At 46.3% G+C, this 22,362-nt stretch overlaps 1 protein-coding gene across 3 annotated transcripts in view; it reads left to right on the forward strand.

Moving 5' to 3' along the window:
- ZFAT (zinc finger and AT-hook domain containing) overlaps positions 1-22,362 on the forward strand; it is a 259,690-nt gene that overhangs the window by 193,937 nt on the left and 43,391 nt on the right. For all 3 annotated transcript variants that reach the window (XM_075352843.1, XM_075352844.1, XM_075352845.1), the window contains one exon: positions 5,191-5,329. In XM_075352843.1, the coding sequence (XP_075208958.1) occupies positions 5,191-5,329 (139 nt within the window). The remainder of the gene's footprint in view (positions 1-5,190; positions 5,330-22,362) is intronic.

A 22,362-nucleotide genomic window follows, 5' to 3' on the forward strand; every position in this document is an offset into this window, starting at 1 on the left:
AGTACTAACCCTAACTATCTGCCCCTTAAGGAGATTTGCCACATGACTTAGGATAAAAGCCAAACCAGAATCTCAATTTTGCCGACGTGTTTCAGGATGTTAACGCTCATCAGTGCAAAGGAAGAGATCATAACATTCTCTTTCTCTCTGAAGAGGCAATGTTCATATTTAATTTCCCAGAAGCACATTGCATGGCCTATAAGTCTCCTTACGCACCCTGGCCCATAAGTCTCCTTACGCACCCTGGCTCATAAGTCTCCTTACGCACCCTGGCCTAGAAGTCTCCTGACACACACTAGCCTATAAGTCTCCTTACGCACACTGGCCTATAAGTCTCCTCACGCACACTGGCCTGTAAGTCTCCTTACGCACCCTGGCCCAGAAGTCTCCTTACACACCCTGGCCCAGAAGTCTCCTTACGCACCCTGGCCCAGAAGTCTCCTTACGCACCCTAGCCCAGAAGTCTCCTTACGCACCCTGGCCCAGAAGTCTCCTTACGCACCCTGGCCCAGAAGTCTCCTTACGCACCCTGGCCCGTAAGTCTCCTTACGCACCCTGGCCCAGAAGTCTCCTTACGCACCCTGGCCCGTAAGTCTCCTTACGCACCCTGGCCCGTAAGTCTCCTTACGCACCCTGGCCCGTAAGTCTCCTTACGCACCCTGGCCCGTAAGTCTCCTTACGCACCCTGGCCCAGAAGTCTCCTTACGCACCCTGGCCCAGAAGTCTCCTTACACACCCTGGCCCAGAAGTCTCCTTACGCACCCTGGCCCAGAAGTCTCCTTACGCACCCTGGCCCGTAAGTCTCCTTACGCACCCTGGCCCAGAAGTCTCCTTACGCACCCTGGCCCAGAAGTCTCCTTACGCACCCTGGCAAGTCACTCTTTACTTTTTCTCATAGTGTCCTGACTACTGTGTCATTAACAAAAAAAAAAAATAGGAAAACTTAGAAAAAAAAAATAATGAAAAATGGCATTTATGTTTACATTTTTTTTTACCTGATTATCCCCTTAAAGAAGTAAAAATGCCAAATAATTATACTAAATGGTCACGCTTACCAAGTCTCTACAGAAACATCAGTGCGTGGAGCCAAGAAGCTGTTGACTGGCTTCCCGGAAGCGTTCAGCTCGCACCTGCCAACCGAATACCTGCCCGCCTCACATCTGAGAAGAAGTGACGACTAATGGCGACACTTCACATAATCCGTAAATCAGAGCGGCCACTGCACGAGTTACCTCTCAAGGGCCCGCCTGCAGTGCGGAGGGGGCTGCTCCGGCCCCGGGGTCTCGCATGTTGCAGGTCTGCAGGATGTTATCACAGGTTCGCAGATTGTCGGGTCGCCATTGTTGCAAAACAGGTCAACTTCCAATTTACGTTCATCACGACTGAATGTTCCTTATTATATCCCTAGCAGACAATTCGGCCATTATTCCATAATTATTCCATAATTCACATTTTTTTTGTATTTTTTATTTATATAAAAATAAGTAAATATATCGTTTATACACTTATGACTTTTTTTATATTATTTTTTTTTTTAATTAAATTGTTATTGCACTTGTTATTGACTTGCACCGCAAAGAATTTTTCGTTTGTATTGTTTTTTGTTTTTTAAGTATCCATCCCCCCTCCACAATAAAGTAAGGCTGCGTTCCCACGATCAGATCCCGTTGACTTTTTGATGCTGCTGAATTTCTACACCTTATTTTACTTTTTTTTTCCTTTTAAATTGTACTTTTTGATCCTGCGTATTTTTCGTGTTTTTTGTTTGTTTTTTTTACGCTGAATTTTTATCATGTTTTTGACCCTGTGTTTTTTCGTCTCTGGTGTGCCTTCCGTTAATGGGAACCTGTCACCAGGTTTTTCCCCTATAACCTGCGGCCACCACCAATGAGCCCTTATATACAGCATTCCAGAATACTGTATATAAGAGCCCAGGCTGCTCTGTATAATGTTAAAACCACTTTTATAATACTCACCTAGGGGGCGGTCCGGTCCAATGGGTGTCTCTGGTCTCTGTTCGGCACCTCCTCCATCTTAGGCAATAGCCGTCCTCCTTCCCAGCCCCATGTGCATGACGCATCCTACGTTATCCACACAGAGGCCTCCATAGCGCTTCTGCGCATGCGCACTTTGATCAACAATAGACAATGAAGCCGCCGGATGAGGAGTATAATAGAGGGGGCAGAGGACTTCTATTTAAACCATTAGTCCAGCGGTGCAATAAAAAACCCCGCTGGAGTGCTGCTTTCACATTGTGTTCATTTTAGGGAAATCAGGACCTGCAGTCACCCTATGGTTTTCCAAATGGTGCCACCACGCCTCAAAACCTGTCCCCTGAGCTGTCCCTAGTATAAGTTACACTCAACAAAATATAAATATATAAATTTGTGTGAATCCGTGTTAGTGAGAACTTCTCCTCTGCTGAGATAATCCATCCTCCTCACAGGTGCGGCATATCAAGATGTTGACGAGACAGCATGATTATTGCACGTGTGCCATAGGCTGGCCAACATGATTATTGCACAGGTGCGCCTTAGGCTGGCCAACATGACTATTGCACAGGTGCGCCTTAGGCTGGCCAACATGACTATTGCATAGGTGCGCCTTAGGCTGGCCAACATGATTATTACACAGGTGCGCCTTAGGCTGGCCAACATGATTATTGCACATGTGTGCCTTAGGCTGGCCAACATGATTATTACACAGGTGTGCTTAGGCTGGCCAACATGATTATTACACAGGTACGCCTTAGGCTGGCCAACATGATTATTACACAGGTGTGCCTTAGGCTGGCCAACATGATTATTACACAGGTGTGCCTTAGGCTGGCCAACATGATTGTTACACAGGTGCGCCTTAGGCTGGCCAACATGATTATTACACAGGTGTGCCTTAGGCTGGCCAACATGATTATTGCACATGTGTGCCTTAGGCTGGCCAACATGATTATTGCACATGTGTGCCTTAGGCTGGCCAACATGATTATTACACAGGTGTGCCTTAGGCTGGCCAACATGATTATTGCACATGTGTGCCTTAGGCTGGCCAACATGATTATTGCACATGTGTGCCTTAGGCTGGCCAACATGATTATTACACAGGTGTGCCTTAGGCTGGCCAACATGATTATTGCACATGTGTGCCTTAGGCTGGCCAACATGATTATTACACAGGTGTGCCTTAGGCTGGACATAATAAGAGGCCACTCTATAATCTGCAGTATTATCACACAGCACAATGTCACAGGTTTTGAGGGAGCGTGTAATTGTCATGCTGACTGCAGGAATGTCACCAGAGCTGTTCCCATGAATTAAAGGTTCATTTCTCTACCATAAGTAGTCTCCAAAGGGGTTTCAGAGAATTTGGCAGAACATCCAACCGGCCTCACAGCCGCAGACCACGTGTAACCACAGCAGCCCCGGACCTCCACATCCAGAATCCTCACCTCTATGATCATATGAGACCGGACAGCGGCTGCAATAATCAGTTGAAAAATTCAAGGGGGCTTTTGCAAGGCACTGTATATACTGTGTTCTCATTCCTCCATTGAGGCTATTTATCACGGATGTGTCATCGTTGACAGACAGTCCCGTGTTGTCCGGCTGTAGAAGGTCGCAGTGTTTGGCTACACAAACTGCTCCTTGGCCTTCTATTCTTCCCACTGTGGTGTAAATGGAATCCTGCGTATCTTCTCTGCTTGGGGTTAATCCCTTTCCTTTTAAGACCCTGCGGATATCCTCAGCTTTCACCTGTTAATCGTCATCACGTCCCCTTGTGTTCTTAAATAGCCATATTTCCCCTTGGTGTTTGCTGGTGATAGTTCTATTCCTATACAGGCCTTGGATGCAAGCAGTCGGCTTGTAATCATCTGAAGAAGCTTTGCTGTTTGTTGCTGTTCCTCTCCCGGAGTTTTCTTGGAGAGAAGTTGTTCATTCACTTTCCCTGTTTGTGTTCTCTGTGTTTTTAGAGCTTAGTTGGGTTGACTAAATCCTTATCCCATCCATTCCCTACCTAGGGCCAAGCTCAGGGTCAGCCAGGGCCAGGTATCCTGCTTGGAGCATAGGTGCAGAACCTATCTAGGGGGGTCAGGGGAGCCGGGGGACAGTGGAAGGTTGGTTCAGAGGTCACCATCTCCCCCTTCCCTCCCTCCTTTTCCCTGTTTGCCTGGTATTTCCCCACACCTAGCATGACACTACATTATTCTTTCGCTCCTCTCTATGCTGGAGATCTGTGTGTAACCCCATCTCCACTGCAATGTCTAATACTGATAAAACGGAAGGGGTAGCAGGTAGAGTCGGCAAAACTGGGCAGGAGCTCTGACAGATTTTGCAACGTTTTTTCAGGTCACTCAAACTATATAAAGGACTTGCAGACACTCTGCTGCAGGAAAGTGTTTTATCAGCAGGAGATTATCACTACAGGACTAGTTGTCTCGTGCCACCTAGTCAACTGCTCTGTGTAATCCCATCACTACCACTGATTATCAGCTTTCTGTGTACACTGTACAATGACAGAAAACTGCTAATTAGAGGTATTGGTTGGGTTATACACATTTCAGTAGAGAAAACAGGGACTGTATGAAAGTGACAGCAAGAAACCAAGTAAGTGCAACATTGCTGGAATCAGGGTCTCTGCTCCTACATCATGCTGCTCTCGTATTACGTTTACGAGTGTGCCATAAATGTTGTTTGCTTTTAGTGTAATTGAACTGCATGTGAATAGTGTTTCCAACATTTCCGTGTTCTATCAAATTGTATGTTTTTTTTTTTAAATGTGGACATTCCTTTATAAAGAAGCCCCTTGAGCTGCCATAAATATGTAATTTATCAGGTGTGAACGCCGCTGTTCTCCTGAATCCGGCACTGTTTTTCTTTTTTTCCTGCGTCTCTCCGTTCCTGAGATATGGCCCCCTCTTCTAAACTTAGTCTTTTAGCCAAGTGGGTGGTCCCTGACTATTCTTTATGGTAATATTCTTGATGGCCATGCCCCTTTGGCTAACAAGACTAGATTTATATACAGAGAAGAAGGCGTCATATCTCGGGAACGCAGAGGCGCAGGAGAAAAAGAAAGACGGCGCCGGATTCAGGAGAAGAGCGGCTTTTACACCAGGTTAAAAAAATAAATAAATGAGGAAAGTGACAGATCCTCTTTGAATGTCTTCTTAATTTGTGCGTCTTCCTCTCCTTTCAGCCGTTCGGTTGTGCCTTATGCCATTATTCATGTAATATTCCCGGCTCGCTGAAAAGACATTACAACAAAAAGCATCCTAACGAAGAATGTGTGAACTCCGGCGCCGGAGAAGTCTCCTCCGAAGCCCTCGTCCTCCAAGGTGAGATCCTCCAGCCTCGTCCAATGGGAAGTGAAGGGTTAAAGGGGTTTTCCACATTTTGACAAATAGTATTCCAGCACCTACCTACCTTCCATTTTCCTGTATCTCCTCCGGTCTTCTTTTTTGGATGCAGCAGTGACCTCATGTCAACATCGAGCGTCACCGCTGCAGCCAATCACTGAGCTCAGCGGTTTGTGCAGTCTACATCGGCTCAACGACTGAGGATGTGAAACAATATAGCGCACGGTAAGTAAAGTCAGATTATCGTGTGCTGCCCCATTGCGCGGCATATAATGCGGCTCAGCGACCCCCGCGGACGTGCAAGGCCGGTGACTATGAGGCTGATTATATCTCCGGGCCCCAGGCTTAAGATAAGGGACGATTAAAGATGAAAGTGGGCTTCTTCCTGCAGATTAATAATACATCAGTTCCGCGCTGATTACACATTTATGTCATCGCTCGCCCATCATTACTTTTTTAAGACTTTCATACCCAATACTGTACGTGGGTGACGGTCCGTAGTGGCCGAGACGGGTCCTCATTAAAGGGATATGTCCTCTCCATATGTATGAGCCCTACATTTACAGGATGATATAGTCTATTCCCCATTCCGATTGATTTAGTTTTCCTTTTGATTTCTAATTTATTGGTTAACCCTTTGCCAAATGTCCAGATTCTTTATAGCAAGTTGTGCACTTGGTGGTCCAACAACCCTAACTAATTCTCTTTATTGGGGCATTTTTTTAGGCTCCCAAAATTGTTTGTGTAGGTTTTTGTTTTTTTGTTTTTTTTTTTTGTTTTTTTTTAGAACTTCAAAAGCTGCTTTGTTACGCCATGTGCACACTGCAGATTTAGTGCAGAAATATTCTGCATGAGATCTACACCTTCTGGCGGGAAAACTCCCCAAAAATGCATGTGGTTTTGTTTTTTTGTGTGCGATGAAATGGCTGGAAGAGCTAAAAAAATGCACTAAAAAACACCCCAACAATTATTACGCTGCAGATTTTTTTTTTTGCACCAAATCTACATGGAAAAAAAAAACGAAAACATGCGCACAGCACTTCAGAAATCTCATAGACTTTGCTGGCTTCAGGAGAGGTATGCAGATTTAAGTGCAGATTTCTCAAAAAACGCAGCGTGTGCACAGACCCTTAATAATAATAATAATAATAATAATAATAATAATTATTATTATTAATTATTAGTATTATTAACAATATTATTTTTTATTATTATTAACAATATTATTAATAATTATTATTATTATTATTAACAATATTAATAACTATTATTATTTTTAACAATATTAATAATTATTACTATTATTAACAATATTAATTATTACTATTAACAATATTAATAATTATTATTACTATTATTATTAACAATATTCATAATTATTAACAATATTCATAATAATTATTATTATTAATGTTATTATAAATAGTAATTATTAATAATTATTATGCCAATTATTATTATTAATGTTATTATAATGTTATTATTAATAACTATTATTAATAATAATTGTAATACTATTATTAATAATATTAATATGAATATTATTATTTTTTTTTTCATTTTGGTGTTGTGTTGTAATAAAGGAAAAACTAGACTTTTTTTAAGCCTCATGCTTTATTTCTGCACTTTCTCAGGTTTTGTTTGTTGTGCAGTTTGTATTTTTTTTAAACTATTTTCTTTATACTGTTCACGGTTTACCTATATGTATAATCCTCTTTTCTTTTCATATAATGTACAGTATATGCATAAAATGTGTTTTAGGCCCTGTGCGCACGCTGCAGATTTTGCCGCGGATTTGCTGCAGAAATGTGTCTAACATTGCTCCAGTCATTCTTCAGCAAATCCTATGGGTTGTAAAAAATGCTGTGCGCACACGGAGTTTTTTTTATACCCGCGGATTTTCCGCTGCGGAATTAATGAGCATGTCACTTCTTTTCCGCAGGTACTTCCCGTTTTTGCCTTAGATAATGGTAAAAATTCACAGGGACCAACCTGCGGAAAATCCTCGTCAAATCCGCACCAAATCCACACCAAACCGTGGTAAAACCGCATGCGGATTTCGTTGCGGTTTTGGTGCGTTTTTTTTTTACCGCGGGTGCGGGATTCTTTCAGAGGTTCAGTTTTTTCCTTAAGAAAAAGGCACTTTCTAGTGCGCACATAGCCTTAAACAGGTTGTTCAGCGCTAAATATATTGATCTGTCCTGTTCGCCTGACAGCCAAAGACCCTATTATCATTATTATTGCCTTTACGGTGTAAAGGGGTTTCCCTCTGCACAGTCACACACTATAATGGCAGACTAATAAAGACTAAAAGACTAATAAGAATTTTTTAGGTGTTTTGGCATCTATACAGCGTGTGTGTTGAAAAAAGCTCTCGGTCTATCAAGTTTTATCTTCTTCCACCAGTTATATATTTTGTCACTAAATCCTCTGTAACTAGTGATGGGCGTTCCCGATCTGGAAAGATCGGGGATCATACTGATCACTGAGTGATTGTGTACACGATCCCGATCACGAGCTTTCCTGGGAAACTCGTGTTACAGTTCGGGTACAGATCGGGTCCAGGGGCTGTAAAAAAACACCAAAACCATTATTAAAAAACATTATGATCATACTTGCAGGTCCTGCGACGCGTCTTGCAGATTTTGTCTCCCGGCTGATTGCTGTGCCACCGGTAACCAGCACTGAATTATAGGACCTTCAACGATGTCATAGCTATGTGACCATTCTGGTGTGAATGTTGTACAGAAATTGGCTTACAAACTGGTCCCATGACTATGATGTCATCGAAGGTCCTGGTAACTGAACTTGAACGGTCACTGTGCGAGTGTCGCATCATGGCGCACAATCTCCCCACAGGAGCGGGTCGGCTGCATATATCTCCTGTCCAGAGATTGTCAGGCTGTGCGGGGTGATCCAAATGCGGGACTGCACAAGTCATACCTCAGTGTCAGACTGCTACACCCTCTGTACAGAGTGATCTAGCAGAGCTGACAATGCTCTCTGCTTCTCACTGTGTATAGACTGTATGTACAGAGTGATGTAGCAGAGCTGACAATGCTCTCTGCTTCTCACTGTGTATAGACTGTGACTGTACAGAGTGATGAAGCAGAGTTGACATTGCTGTACCTGTGGATTACGTCGGACTAAGGATTTTTTTTATAATAAAGATGGAGTCTCTCAATGTTTTTTTTTTGTCTTATTTCTAATAAAAAAAATATATGCTGTGTTTTTTGTTCCCCCCCCCCCTCACTGTTTACTAGAAATTCATGGTGGCCATGTCTAATTTGGCATGACACCATGAATTTGGGGCTTGGTATCATCTGAGAATAGAAATCTGGTATTAACCCCTTTATTACCCTGTGTGCCAGCGCCACCAGGGACACTGGACGAGCTGGGTAAAGCACCTGGAAAATGGCGCTAAGAAACAATCTGGAAGCACAGTCTTGGCTTTCCGCTTGATGCCAATGACCGAGATACTGACATTTTTGTATCTGGCATGGTGGCCAAACCCTTAAATAACGTTTTTTATCTACAAGGTTAAATTTCGCGTGATTTCTCGCTTCTCCTCACATATGGGGGATTGTGTAGGAGGTGCCCCGTCAGCATGGCGGCCAACCTTCACGTCACCGGTAGATGAGCACAACTTCTTAATAATCCGTTCTCTCCTGTTTGTTACCCAAGTACTAAATGAGTTGTCTGGGAATTAATTTTCTCCAGTCTTCGTGTCAATTAATCAGTAGACGGTTGCACATTCCACACGATTTGTCTGGTCTCATTTATTGCGCCTTAATTAAAGCGTTCCTTAAAAAGGTCAGATCCTTAATTAATGTTCAACGTTTCTTGTAGCCATCATCCTGGAAAAGAAACAGCCAAAATGAGTTTGTTGTTCGAAGCACGGCTCTGCGGATGTCGTAGCTTTTTTTTTATTTTTTGCTTTGTCTTGATTGATGGAGCTTAGACTAGTTTACTATAACATCACTTATAACTATGTTTTTGATTAGAGGTTCAGGTTACATTTTATTGTTTATTTTTGTTTTCCATCATCCGTTTACCAGACCGGGGATCGGGGGTCAGGCTAGAGGGCACTAGCTGTCCCTTATCCCAGAGATACTTTTAATGGTGAAGATGTCTGGGCCGCCTTCCTTGCCCAGCCCTTGTCCAGCCCTGATCTAATACCCCTCAACCACACCCTAGGGGAGGGCCAGGACAGAAGTGACTGAACCCTCAAATATGGACAAACGGGGAAACCAAAACTCTGTCACACAGCTAGGACACACAGAGATATAAGACGATACGTGACAAGGATGAAATAAAGAGCATGGAGGAAATAACCAGACGATGAGAGGATTTCCACAGCACACCATGCTATAAATCACCAGCAACTGGAACACAACAGCATACAGACTGGTTTAGCATAGCTAATGTCAGCATTAGAGATGAGCGAAGCAGAAATTCGATGTTCCATACGAATTCTGACGTTTCCAAGAAAACAAAGTTCGAGTGATTTTACGAATGTAAATCTGTAGTGCAAGCATAGCTGTGCTCAGCCCAATGCATGCAGCTTGCACTGGGGGTAACAACAGTGTGATCAGATGTAGTGTGCACTTCCTCCCAAAAAATGGAAAAAATTTCGTCCACCCTCCCCCGGAAATGCTCTGTTTATGGCTAGCCGCATGTGGGCGGAAACCCGAACCGCCAATCAGTGACTTCCAATGAAGTTCAGGTCAAGTCCAGGCCCAAAACCGACCAAAGTTTAAAAAAGTTCAGCTGGACCCACAGAACTCGAACTTCCATGGGACCGTTCATCTCAAGTCGGCATGGGAAGACCGGCTCCACCATCTTAAAAAGGCGGGAAGTGACTGTGATAGGTCTCCCACAATATGTGATCCATGAGGTAACAGCAGGCTAGCAGAGATTAACTCCTGCTTGTCTGATCACTAATGAGCACACAGCTGGTCGACGCCTGAGCCTGAATTCAGAAGCACCAGAGAAAGCATAGTGTGGAGTGTCAGATTCTGCAGTGTGAACAGTGTCAGATGCCACCATGACACTCGGCGGGTTTATAGCCAAACACTGTGTGAGACAGTGCCTGTTAGTTAGATGGGCTATGTACTATCCTAAAATCTGGTTGATTGGCTGCATTTTAGACTTTTAGTTGCATTGCCTACAGAAAGACCAATGGTTTCAAAGAAATTCTGGCGGGGCACAGTGTCATGTAGAACTATTGAAGGGCCTTATGCTATCTGAAACGGGTTCCCAGCTACCTGTAGAAAGTCTGGGTGGTGGCAGCGTAATTGTTATTGCATACAATTATTGGAGTGCTATCATTAAGGGTACCGAGGTATATAAATATTCCATTAGCAGGAATCAGAGATATACATTTACCCTTGCTGTGAGACCTCCAATATTTGGCATTATCAGCTCAGCAGCCTCATCTTATGCATTGTCCTGCAGTACCAAAAGTGGCCTGCAGACAAGGGGGGCGCTAGAGAGTAGTCGTGTGTAACAAATCAGTGAACAGCTGCGGATTTCTGAGGGACTTCCCCGGCTGTTCGTGACAAATTGGTGGCAAGCGGTGGGATATATAAAGCATTAGTGATCTGGTTTGAGCAATCATACCTTTCACTAAAAACTTGCAAAAGTTTTGAGGATTGAACTCAGTGTTTAAATATACCTGGAACAATACTGTACGTGTAGCAGTTACCCCCTCCCCTTCTCTCTTGTTTTCTATCCTATCTTTTATTTGGCAATTATGGATGCTGTGTCAGAAGCCTGGTACAATCAGCAGAAGAAGGAAGTTCTTGCTGCACTCTGCAGATCCAAGTTGATTGATGGCTATGGCAAAACGAGGCAAGACCTCATTAAAGAACTTTTACAATGGGACGCAGAGCACGTTCATTCCCCCAGTGCTGGAGAAGAGGAGGCAAGCCAAGCCCAGGATAGTGCTTCTGCAGAGTCCCCACCATCAACTGCAAGCCAGAGCAGTGACCGGGGCAACATGGACTCTTTCCTGAAGATGGCTCTACAACAATTCGCTGCAGATGACCGGCAGGGACGGCTAAGCCTCATTCAGCAATATCGAGAGGCTGAGAGAGCCGAGCGAGAGGCTGAGAGAGCCGAGCGCCAGGCTCAGGCCGAGCGAGAGGCTGAGAGAGCCGAGCGAGAGCGCCAAGCCCAGAGAGACCATGAATTGAATATCCTCAAAGCCCGGCAGCAGACATCTTCCTCACTAAACGGTGAGTCCAATAATGCCAGCAGCTTTAAGCCCCGACCGGAGCACTTTCTTGTGATGGAAAAGGACGGGGATTTGGACACCTTTCTGAGGGGATTTGAAAAGACTTGCTTGCAGTACCAGTTGCCCTCAACACAATGGGCACAATACTTAACCCCAGGGCTGCGAGGCAAGGCCCTGGACGCGTTTGCCAGTCTCCCTCAAGAGCAGAGTGGAGACTATGGGGCCATAAAGCAGGCCCTAGTACGGAAGTATCAGCTGACTCCGGAGGTGTACCGAAAAAAATTCCGGACCCTCCAGCTCGGACCTCATGACAGCTACAGCGATTTGGAGGGTGGGCTCCAGCGCACCTTTGACCAGTGGATCCAAGGACTGTCCGTTACAACCTTTGAGGAGTTAAAGGACCTCATGGTGAAGGACCAACTCCTACATGTCTGTCCTGTGGAGGTTCGACAGTTTGTTATGGACCGAGAGCCCAAGGAGGCCTCAAAAGCAGCCCAGATTGCCGACGCCTATGTGGCCAACCGTGCATCGGAGGTGCGGAAGCCGTCCACCACTAGCTGGAAAGGGGGTAAGATGACAACTACAACCACCCCTGCCCCTACCAGCCGACCTCCCGTAGGTCCTGTTTCATCCACCAGTGCCCGGCCCACCTCTGACACTCGCAGGTGTTTTTCCTGCAACCTGCCTGGACACCTCAGCTCTGGTTGCCCAGAGAGGCAGAAGAGGAACCCCACATCCAAGGCCCAAGGGCCCACTGGAACTGTCCTTTTGGCAAGGAAGGCGGGTGGTAGGGCCTGCGAAAACCTACACCCCGTCACCGTAGGCGGAACCCCCACTGTGGGGCTCAAGGACACTGGGGCCGACAGAACACTGGTCCGCCCTGAACTGGTACCCCCTGAAAACTTTATCCCGGGAAAACTCCTGACTGTCGCCTTGGCGGGGGGTGTCCACCACTCCTTCCCAATGGCCCTGATTCCCCTCGACTGGGGTGCTGGGAGAGGGTTGAGGGAAGTGGGGGTGGATGAACATCTACCAACCAATGTTTTATTGGGGACTGATCTGGGGCGATTAGTTGCACAATTTCTCCCTGATGATCCTCCCGAATCCAAAAAGTCAGGTGATACAAATGTTGTTGATCAGTCATGTGATGCAAATGTTGTTAAATCATGTGATGCAAATGTTGTTGATAAGTCATGCGACCCGAATGCGGATATCCAGAACGTAATTACAAATGTTGTGCATGGTAATAATGTGGAGATTTGTACAGGGGAACTCAGCCATGCCACGCGGCAGGGTGACGTGGCTGAGGACGACCCCAAGGTAGCAAGTGTCTGTACCGACAGAGATGGAGGCAGACATGAGAACCACGAGGACAGTGGCCAAATGCAGCTGAGCAGTGTCACAGCGGACAGTGACACAGCCAGTAGTACCTGTCAGGCTGATGGGGAAGAGTGGTTATTCCCCGGGGAGACAGCCTTCATCGGTGCTGTCACCCGCAGTCAGAGTGCCCAGAACGCAAATGAAACCCTGCCTTCTGACACCTCTTCACCCAGAGGGATAACGGAACTGGTGATGGACCCAGAGCAGGTCCCAGAGGGTCCCGGTGAGGTTGGAACCTTAACGTCACTTTTGGCTGCTTCTAGCCAAGAGTTTCAGGTGGCTCTACGAACTGATGCCAGTCTAGAGACGTTAAGGGACCTCGCAGAGAAGCCCTCTTCCGAGACCGATAAGGAGAGGGTATTCTGGGACCAGGGAAAGTTGTACCGGGAGACAATTCCCTGTAACCCCCAACAAGAGTGGCTGAAGGAAAAACAGCTGGTGGTGCCTCACCGCTTTAGGAGTGAGTTGCTGCGGATTGCCCATGAGATCCCACTCGCCGGACACTTGGGGGTTAGCAAAACCAAGGCCCGGCTGTCTCACCACTTCTATTGGCCCAAAATGGGGACAGATGTTGCCAACTACTGCCGCTCCTGTATCACATGTCAAAGAGTGGGAAAGTCAGGGCCTGCTCCCAAAGCTCCCCTGATCTCTTTGCCGTTGATAGAGGAGCCTTTCCAGAGGGTCGCTGTGGACATTGTCGGGCCTCTGGCCGTCCCCAGCAGCTCTGGAAAACGGTTCGTCCTTACTGTGGTAGACTATGCTACCCGGTATCCGGAGGCAGTGGCTCTGTCCTCAGTTAGAGCCGATAAGGTGGCAGATGCCCTCTTGACCATATTCTCCCGAGTAGGATTTCCCAGGGAGATGCTTACCGACCAGGGGACTCAGTTCATGTCTCGTCTAATGGAGGCTCTCTGTAAGAAAATGCAGGTGCGGCATCTGATATCAAGCGCTTATCACCCACAGACCAATGGTTTGTGTGAGCGATTTAATGGTACACTTAAGCAGATGCTTAAGATGCTGGTTGAGTCACATGGACGCGACTGGGAGCGGTATCTCTCACACCTGCTGTTTGCCTACAGAGAGGTACCACAGGCCTCAACGGGGTTTTCCCCCTTCGAGCTCCTGTATGGCAGACGAGTCCGGGGGCCTCTTGGTCTGGTAAGGGAATCCTGGGAAGAGGAACTGAATTCCCCAGAAGTGTCCGTTGTGGAGTATGTCATTCGGCTCCGTGACAAAATGCAGTCAATGACGCAGATGGTGCATGAGAATATGGCGCAAGCCCAGGCCAGCCAGAAGCGATGGTACGACCAACACGCTCGAGAGCGGGTGTACGAAGTGGGTCAGAAGGTGTGGGTCCTAGTCCCAATGACCCAGAACAAGCTTCAGGCGGCCTGGGAGGGTCCATACCTGGTGCATCAGCGCCTCAATGACGTAAACTATGTGGTCACCATCGACCATGCCAGGAAGAGGCAAAAGGTCTTCCATGTCAACATGATGAAAGCTCATCATGACAGGGAAGCCTTTGCCCTTCCTGTGTGTAGTCTACCCGAGGAAGGCGAAAGTGAAGTCTTGGTGGACTTGCTCGCCTCGGCCCGGGATGGAGGGTCTATCGAGGAGGCGACATTCAACCCACAGCTATCCCTGGGCCAAAGGTCCCAGCTGCGGGAGGTATTCCGGCCCTACCTGATGACCTTCACAAATGTCCCAGGGAAGACATCCCTAGCCACCCACCAGGTGGACACAGGGAGTCATTCCCCAGTTCGTCAACCCCCATACCGTGTCTCCCTAGAGGTACAAAAGGACATAAAAAGGGAGATCGATGAAATGCTAGTCCTGGGAGTGATCCAGAGGTCCAAAAGTGCATGGGCCTCGCCTGTAGTCTTGGTTCCAAAAAAGGACCGGACAACCCGGTTTTGTGTGGACTACAGGAGGCTAAATGCAATCACAGCACCCGATGCGTACCCAATGCCACGCATCGATGAGTTACTGGATTGCTTAGCCGGGGCCCGGTACCTGACCATCATGGACCTGAGTCGAGGGTACTGGCAGATTCCTATGTCCAAGGAAGCACAGGAAAGGTCCGCCTTCATCACCCCATTTGGGCTGTATGAATCCCTTGTCATGCCCTTTGGCATGAGAAATGCTCCTGCCACTTTCCAGCGATTGGTCGACCAGCTGCTCGAGGGACTAGGAGGGTTTGCAGTAGCTTACCTGGATGACATTGCCATCTTTAGTCCCACTTGGGAGGAACACCTGGGGCACCTGGAGCAGGTGCTCAGGCGGATCCAAAGCGCTGGTCTGACTATAAAGCCAGGGAAGTGTCAGATCGGCATGACGGAGGTACAGTACCTCGGACACAGAGTGGGTGGCGGGACCCTGAAACCAGAGCCAGGGAAGGTTGATGCCATCACCTCCTGGCCTACCCCCAAGTCAAAGAAGCAGGTGATGTCCTTCTTGGGTACGGCAGGGTACTATAGGAAGTTCGTTCCTAACTATAGTGCTCTTGCTAAGCCGTTGACGGACCTCACCAAAAAGAAGCTACCGCAAGTAGTCACCTGGACAGATGACTGTGAACGGTCCTTCAGGGCACTAAAAGCTGCCCTCGCCAGTTCCCCAATCCTACAAGCTCCGGACTTCACCCGACGGTTCATAGTTCAGACAGATGCCAGTGCGTTTGGCCTTGGTGCAGTACTCAGCCAGGTAAATGGGAAGGGAGAAGAGCATCCGGTGATGTTTCTCAGCCGCAAGCTCTTATCCCGGGAAGTGGCCTACGCCACTGTGGAGAAGGAGTGCCTCTCTATAGTGTGGGCCCTGCGGAAACTGCAGCCCTACCTATATGGACGCAACTTCACCATAGTGACAGACCACAACCCTCTCAGCTGGCTACATCGGGTGGCCGGCGACAATGGTAAGCTACTGCGGTGGAGCTTGGCACTACAGCAGTATGACTTTACCATTCAACACAGGAAGGGTGTTGAGCATGGCAACGCTGATGGGCTGTCCCGGCAGGGGGATGCCAGCGAGGTAGGCTTAGGAGACGATTGGCAAATCAATCTCCCATGCTACCTCAAAAAGGGGGAGGTGTCATGTAGAACTATTGAAGGGCCTTATGCTATCTGAAACGGGTTCCCAGCTACCTGTAGAAAGTCTGGGTGGTGGCAGCGTAATTGTTATTGCATAGAATTATTGGAGTGCTATCATTAAGGGTACCGAGGTATATAAATATTCCATTAGCAGGAATCAGAGATATACATTTACCCTTGCTGTGAGACCTCCAATATTTGGCATTATCAGCTCAGCAGCCTCATCTTATGCATTGTCCTGCAGTACCAAAAGTGGCCTGCAGACAAGGGGGGCGCTAGAGAGTAGTCGTGTGTAACAAATCAGTGAACAGCTGCGGATTTCTGAGGGACTTCCCCGGCTGTTCGTGACACACAGCTATACATTTGTATGGATTGCCAGTCGAGCATATAACATCAATCAACGGAAAACAAAAAGTATGTGCAAAAGAAGACTGCACAGCTAAAAAAAAATACTTTTATTATGGAAAAAGAAAATCTAATTTAGTGATTAGCAACAATTAAAAACACCAAAGGTATCTCCAAGAGTAGACCATGTCCTCAAACCAAAATAATGGTAGTTGGAGCATTACAAAATCCAAAAACAATTCCCCAAACAGTGATATTGTGATACAAATCACAGAAAAATATACTCGAAGAATGAATGTGTAATAAATATGATGTGACCGAGCCTAAAAGGGATAAGAAAAGCAGAAACCGCTGGATGTGTGTAGCCGCAACAGCGATATTGGTCAAGAGGACCATCCATGGTCGAAGAATAAGAGTAGAAGAGCATTTTAAATAATAATGATATAAACTCATATGTAAAAAAAATAAAGAAGAAAATTTAGACAACCATATCTGAAGACAAGGAGAAGGTAGAGCCCCAACGCTTGTCATCGCACAAAGCTGCGGTGTGGGGCGACTTGCATTGGGCCTCTCTGTCCACTTCCTTCTTGTCTTTGGATATGGTTGACTAAATTTGCTTCTTTTTTTGCCTTGATGTCTAATTGTCATCCTGGGGATAGGTTCTCCCTCCTAAGGTGTGGCTCTCTACTGCTCCCCCAGTAATCATGGGCCTCTTGGTTGATTCTCTAATTAGTCCTCTCCTTGCTTGGGTTGTCAGTTTAGGTGGACGACCATATCTTCGTAGGTCTACAGTTGTGCCATATGTGGAGACTTGAGGATCAGTGGCTAGTATTGTCCACTGATCGGGTTGTCTTCAGAAAAAAACGCACAGATCAGGGGTCATCCCATTGAACACTCGCAATCTTTTTCCGTGGGCAGAACACTACTTGGACAACTCAGGGTGACCGAGACCACACATTGGTAAGACCTTATTGGTTCACCAAGAGGCAAAAACATTTCGTACCTTCCCAGCAAGAACACAAGATGGTTCAAGTGACAGTCTCACCCTTTCGCTGGCCCGTGAGGGATTAGAGTCTTCATGACTTTGCGGCTTTTAGGGTCAACTATCTCAGCCAGCTGTACCCCACTTTAGGTGGGCACACACTAAGAGGAGATAGTGGCAATCTTAGGAAGCTGAACGAGCACAGTAAGAGATGTAGCCAGGCGGCCGAATTGTCTCATCGTGGGTTCCCCAAGCGAATTTGTGGGCTTAGCATTGAGCAGTGAAGCATTTTGGTGATTCTCCAGCTCGAACCGTGGATAGTAGGCTGAAATCCTGTATAAATAAGGAATTTTGAAGCAGTTACATGATCCTTCAGCTGGAACCGTGGATGTTATGCTGAGGTTCTGTAGAATGAAAGAATCCTAAGCCCCTGTGCGCACTAGGCCGTTTTACCCGCGGTTTTGCTGCAGAAATTTCTTGAGAAATGTTTGAAATCTTCCTGCAGACATTTCCCAGCAAAACCTATGGGAAAAAAAATAGCTGTGCGCACGCTGCATTTTTTTTCTCAAGAAAATTCTTTCTGAAGATTTTCTTGAGAAAATTTCTTGAGAAAATGTGCATGTCACTTCTTTTCCGCAGGTAGCTGCGGAATACCCCCGGTATTTCACTCCATTCACTGTAATGTAATCGCGAAATACCGGGAGTATACCGCAGGTAGCAAATGATGTGCGGTATACCCCCGGTATAGCCGCGATTTACCTTCGGTAATGTTCATCGCTGCCTGCGGTTTTGCAGGAAGTGATGTCATTATGACAGAAGAGGAAGCGGAGCAGAGTAAACACACACGTCACACTCCCTGGACGCCGCACAAAAGCACTGCCGAGTGACCTCCAGGTGCCCGTGCAGTCTGTGTCCCGCTCCAGCCCCGCCGCTGCCTGCCCTGCAGTGTCGGCAGCTTCACCCTGCAGTGTGTCAGTGTCTGCCCGCAGTATCAGCAGCTTGTCACCCTGCAGTGTGTCAGTGTCTGCTCGCAGTATCAGCAGCTTGTCACGCTGCAGCGCAGGCAGACACTGACACACTGCAGTGCGTGCAGCCGCGGGGATGCCGAGTGCTGCTGTCAGGAGGTGAGATGAGATCATTACGTGCTGTGACGATCTGCCTCCTGACGTCACCACGGTCACTGCTGTCTATGCCCGTCTCGCAAGCAGCCCGAGACTGTCACTAGCGGTGACGTCACGGGCTCTCGCGACACTGCTGACAACGCGGCGGGCATAGAAGGCAGTGACAGCGCTGATGGCAGGACTGCAGGAGATCATCACAGCAGGTAATTATCTCATCTATCCTCCTGATGGCAGCGCTCATCATCCCCTGCAGTGACCTGGGCTATTGATGTTAGCTCAGGTCACTGCATTGCTCTCCCAGCCAATGAGGAACATTCTGTTCTTCATTGAATGGAACAGTGACTATGGTATGGATGGTATGGCCGTGGGACCCCCCCCCCCTTATTGGATTACGACAGACGTGGAATTGATTGTTCTTTTCAATAAATTGGTGAAAGAGGGAATGTTTTGGGCAGTGTTTTTTCAAATAAAACTTTTTTTTGTTGTCTATTTTTTATTTCTTACTGACTGGGTTGGGGATGTCGGGTATCTGATAGACGCCTGACATCACGAACCCCAGGGCTTGATGCCAGGTGACATTACACATCTGGCATCAACCCCATATATTAACCCGTTTGCCACCGCACCAGGGCAACGGGATGAGTTGGGGCGAAGAGCCAGGATTGGCACGTCTAATGGATGCGCCACTTCTGGGGCGGCTGCGGCCTGCTATTTTTAGGCTGGGGAGTGTCCAATAACAGTGGACCTCCCTAGTCTGAGAATACCAGACCACAGCTGTCCGCTTTACCTTGGCTGGTGATCCAAGTTGAGGGGGACCCCACGTTTTTTGTTTTAAATTATTTATTTAATGTAAAATAACAGCATGGGGTGCCCTCTGTTTTGGATTACCAGCCAAGGTGAAGCTGCCAGCTGTGGTTTGCAGGCTGCAGCCGTCTGCTTTACCCTAGCTGGCTACAAAAGATGGGGGGACCTCACATCGTTTTTTTTTTTTAATTTATTTTATGGCTAAATACAAGGCTAAGCACCCTTTAGGCTGCTTTCACACCTCCGGTTTCTGCAATGCGGCACAATACGGCACTTTGCAGGAAAATCGCAACCGTTTTTTTTTGCTGCCGGTTGCGTTTTTTCTGCATAGACTTTAATTAGTGCCGCATTGTGCCGCATGGGCTCGCGTTCAGTCCGGTTTTTGCCGCATGCGGCAGATTTAGCCGATGCGGCGGCCGGATGGAACGTTGCCTGGCACGTTTTTTCGTGCGGCAAAAAAAAAACGCATCGCACCGCATTCGGCCGATGCGGCGCATTTTTCAATGCATGCCTATGGCGGCCGGATGCGGCGCGATGCGGCAAAAGCCACATCCTGCCGCATCAGGCGCTTTTTGCCACTGCACATGCTCAGTAGCATGCCGCAAGCGGCAAAAACCGGACGGGCCGAATGGGAAAAACTTATGCAAAGGATGCGGTATTTTCACCGCATCCGTTGCATAGCTTGCACAGCCGGATTGAGCCGCACTGCTCAAGCCGGATGTGTGAAAGCAGCCTTAGTGCCACATGAAAGTCACTAAAGGGTGCCAGCTTAGAAAATGCAGGGAGGTAGGACTTTTATATAGGTCTTTCTCATCTATCTCTCTATCTATTCATCTATCCATCTTTCCCTCTATCCATTATCTGTCTGTCTATCGATTATCTATTTATTATCTATATTATTTATTGCAGTTACAGCATAAAAAAAAAGCAGGGACCAACCTGTGGAAAAACCACGGGAAAAAACACATGCGTTTTTCCCGCGGTTTTGGTGTGGTTTTTTACCGCAGGTGCGGTAATCTTCAACTCCCAGAAGTTTCTCAAGAAATTTTCTTGAGAAAAATCACTTTTCTAGTGCGCACATAGCCTAAAGCAGTTTTGTGATCCTCCGGCTGGAACCCTGGATCTTATGCTGAAGTCCTGTAGAATGAAAGAATCCTAAAGCAGTTTTGTGATCCTCCGGCTGGAACCGTGGATCTTATGCTGAAGTCCTGTAGAATGAAAGAATCCTAAAGCAGTTCTGTGATCCTTCAGTTGGAACCGTGCATGCTAGGCTGCATTCTTGTAGAATATGAATCTAGTGACAGGAGCAAGGGACTTTATACCCCTCAGTTCTCATTTAAGGGTATTCAGTCTTACAGGATTGGTAGGAGATGTCTTTTCTCTCATTAGTCGCTAGTTCTATCCAACTTCATAATTTTCCTCTGATGTAGTCAAAGGGGCTGAGGCAATACAAATGTAGCAGGCAACAGGGCTCCGATCAGTCTGATATGAGACAATGGCTCACTTCTCTTGATTTACCAAACAAAGGAACCATACGTCTGGCCTAATTAAGAACCGTTCACCACTCACACAAGTAGCCTGTTATTAAGTCATCACCCCATACTCCTCCTATGTTTGGGTGATGGATTGATCAGTCCACCATGAGATATTCAGAGCTTGGGCTATTTTTTATAACCTAACCCTGCTTTACACTTCTCAACAACTTTATCCTAGACCTGTCTGGTGTGTTCCTTGGTTTTCATGATCCTTTTTGATGCTCAGTGTTCTCAAAACGAACTTCTGAGGTCTTCACAGAACTGTAGTTACACTAATAAGAAATTACACCCAGGTGACACAATTTTAATAAATAGGTGACCTTTAGAGACAATTCGGCACTCAGGATTTTATTTAGGGGCATCAGACTACAGGGGGTTGAATACAAATGCACATCACAATTTTCAGATTTATATGTTTAAAAATCATGTATTATTTCAATTACACTTCACAAATACTTGCTACTTGGTGTTATATCACATAAAATACATTTACGTTTGTGGGTGTAACATGAAATGTGGGGTATGAATACTTTTTCAAGGCACTGTATGTGTTCTGATCAGTTACAGATTGTATTTTTTTGCATTCTGTAATATGGAAATAATGCCGCCTTCACTTTATAGCGTCGGGAGCATTAGGACTTGGTCTCCGCTCAGTCTTTATGGCTTCTTGGGACTTTAAATGGCCATAACCCTCATACAAATGAGCTTTTCTCCTGCCCGTCGGCCGCTCGTTTCAATGGCCTTTTTCAATGAGCACATCTGAAAATTAGACTCGGAGGGAATACATTTATTAATAATGGCTGGAATTACAGATATTATCCACGGCCATTTTTCCTGTATTCTCGCCAGCGTGTAAGCGCAGTATTACGGTATATTAAGACTCGCTGTGGAGGAGCCGGCCGCATTAACCCTGTAGGAAAAGATGAAACTACATTTGAGGTCTATATGTGTTGGTTAACTTGAGAATATGTCATTGAGTTCGCTGTGATGGGAGTCCATGGCGTTTTCACATGAACTTTGCATTGATAAATCTGCTCAGAAAAAGGAGGATAAGTTATACACTGTCTTACCAGAACGAGCTCACTGACAGATTCTCCGTTAACTCGTTCTGCAGCCAGCGATAATTAGGCCTACTAACTGCAAATGTTTTAGTAAAACCTAATTGCAAAAATGATTTTAGACTAAAAATGCATGCATTTAAGAATAAAATGCCGCAGAATATGTTGATATCGTTTTATTAAAACCCAATTTTCAGCTCTTAAAATCTCATTTAAGAAGCAGGGTTGAGAATGTAACCCATGTACCACGCGTTTAAGGTATGCAACAGTTTTCAGGTCATAAAAACATTTTAAACCTAAAAACTGATGTCTGTTCCCTGTTATTAAAAGTAGAGGGACTTTGTCAGCTGTTTTTTGCTGTGATTCTGATGAAGGGACAGTGATCCTGATTCCAGCGATGTATCACTTAGTTTACTGGGTGCTGTAATTGGGATACAATCAAATTTTCTCTGTTGCATATCTATCA

This window comes from Anomaloglossus baeobatrachus, chromosome 6 (assembly GCF_048569485.1).
Source record: "Anomaloglossus baeobatrachus isolate aAnoBae1 chromosome 6, aAnoBae1.hap1, whole genome shotgun sequence".
Lineage (NCBI taxonomy): Eukaryota > Metazoa > Chordata > Amphibia > Anura > Aromobatidae > Anomaloglossus > Anomaloglossus baeobatrachus.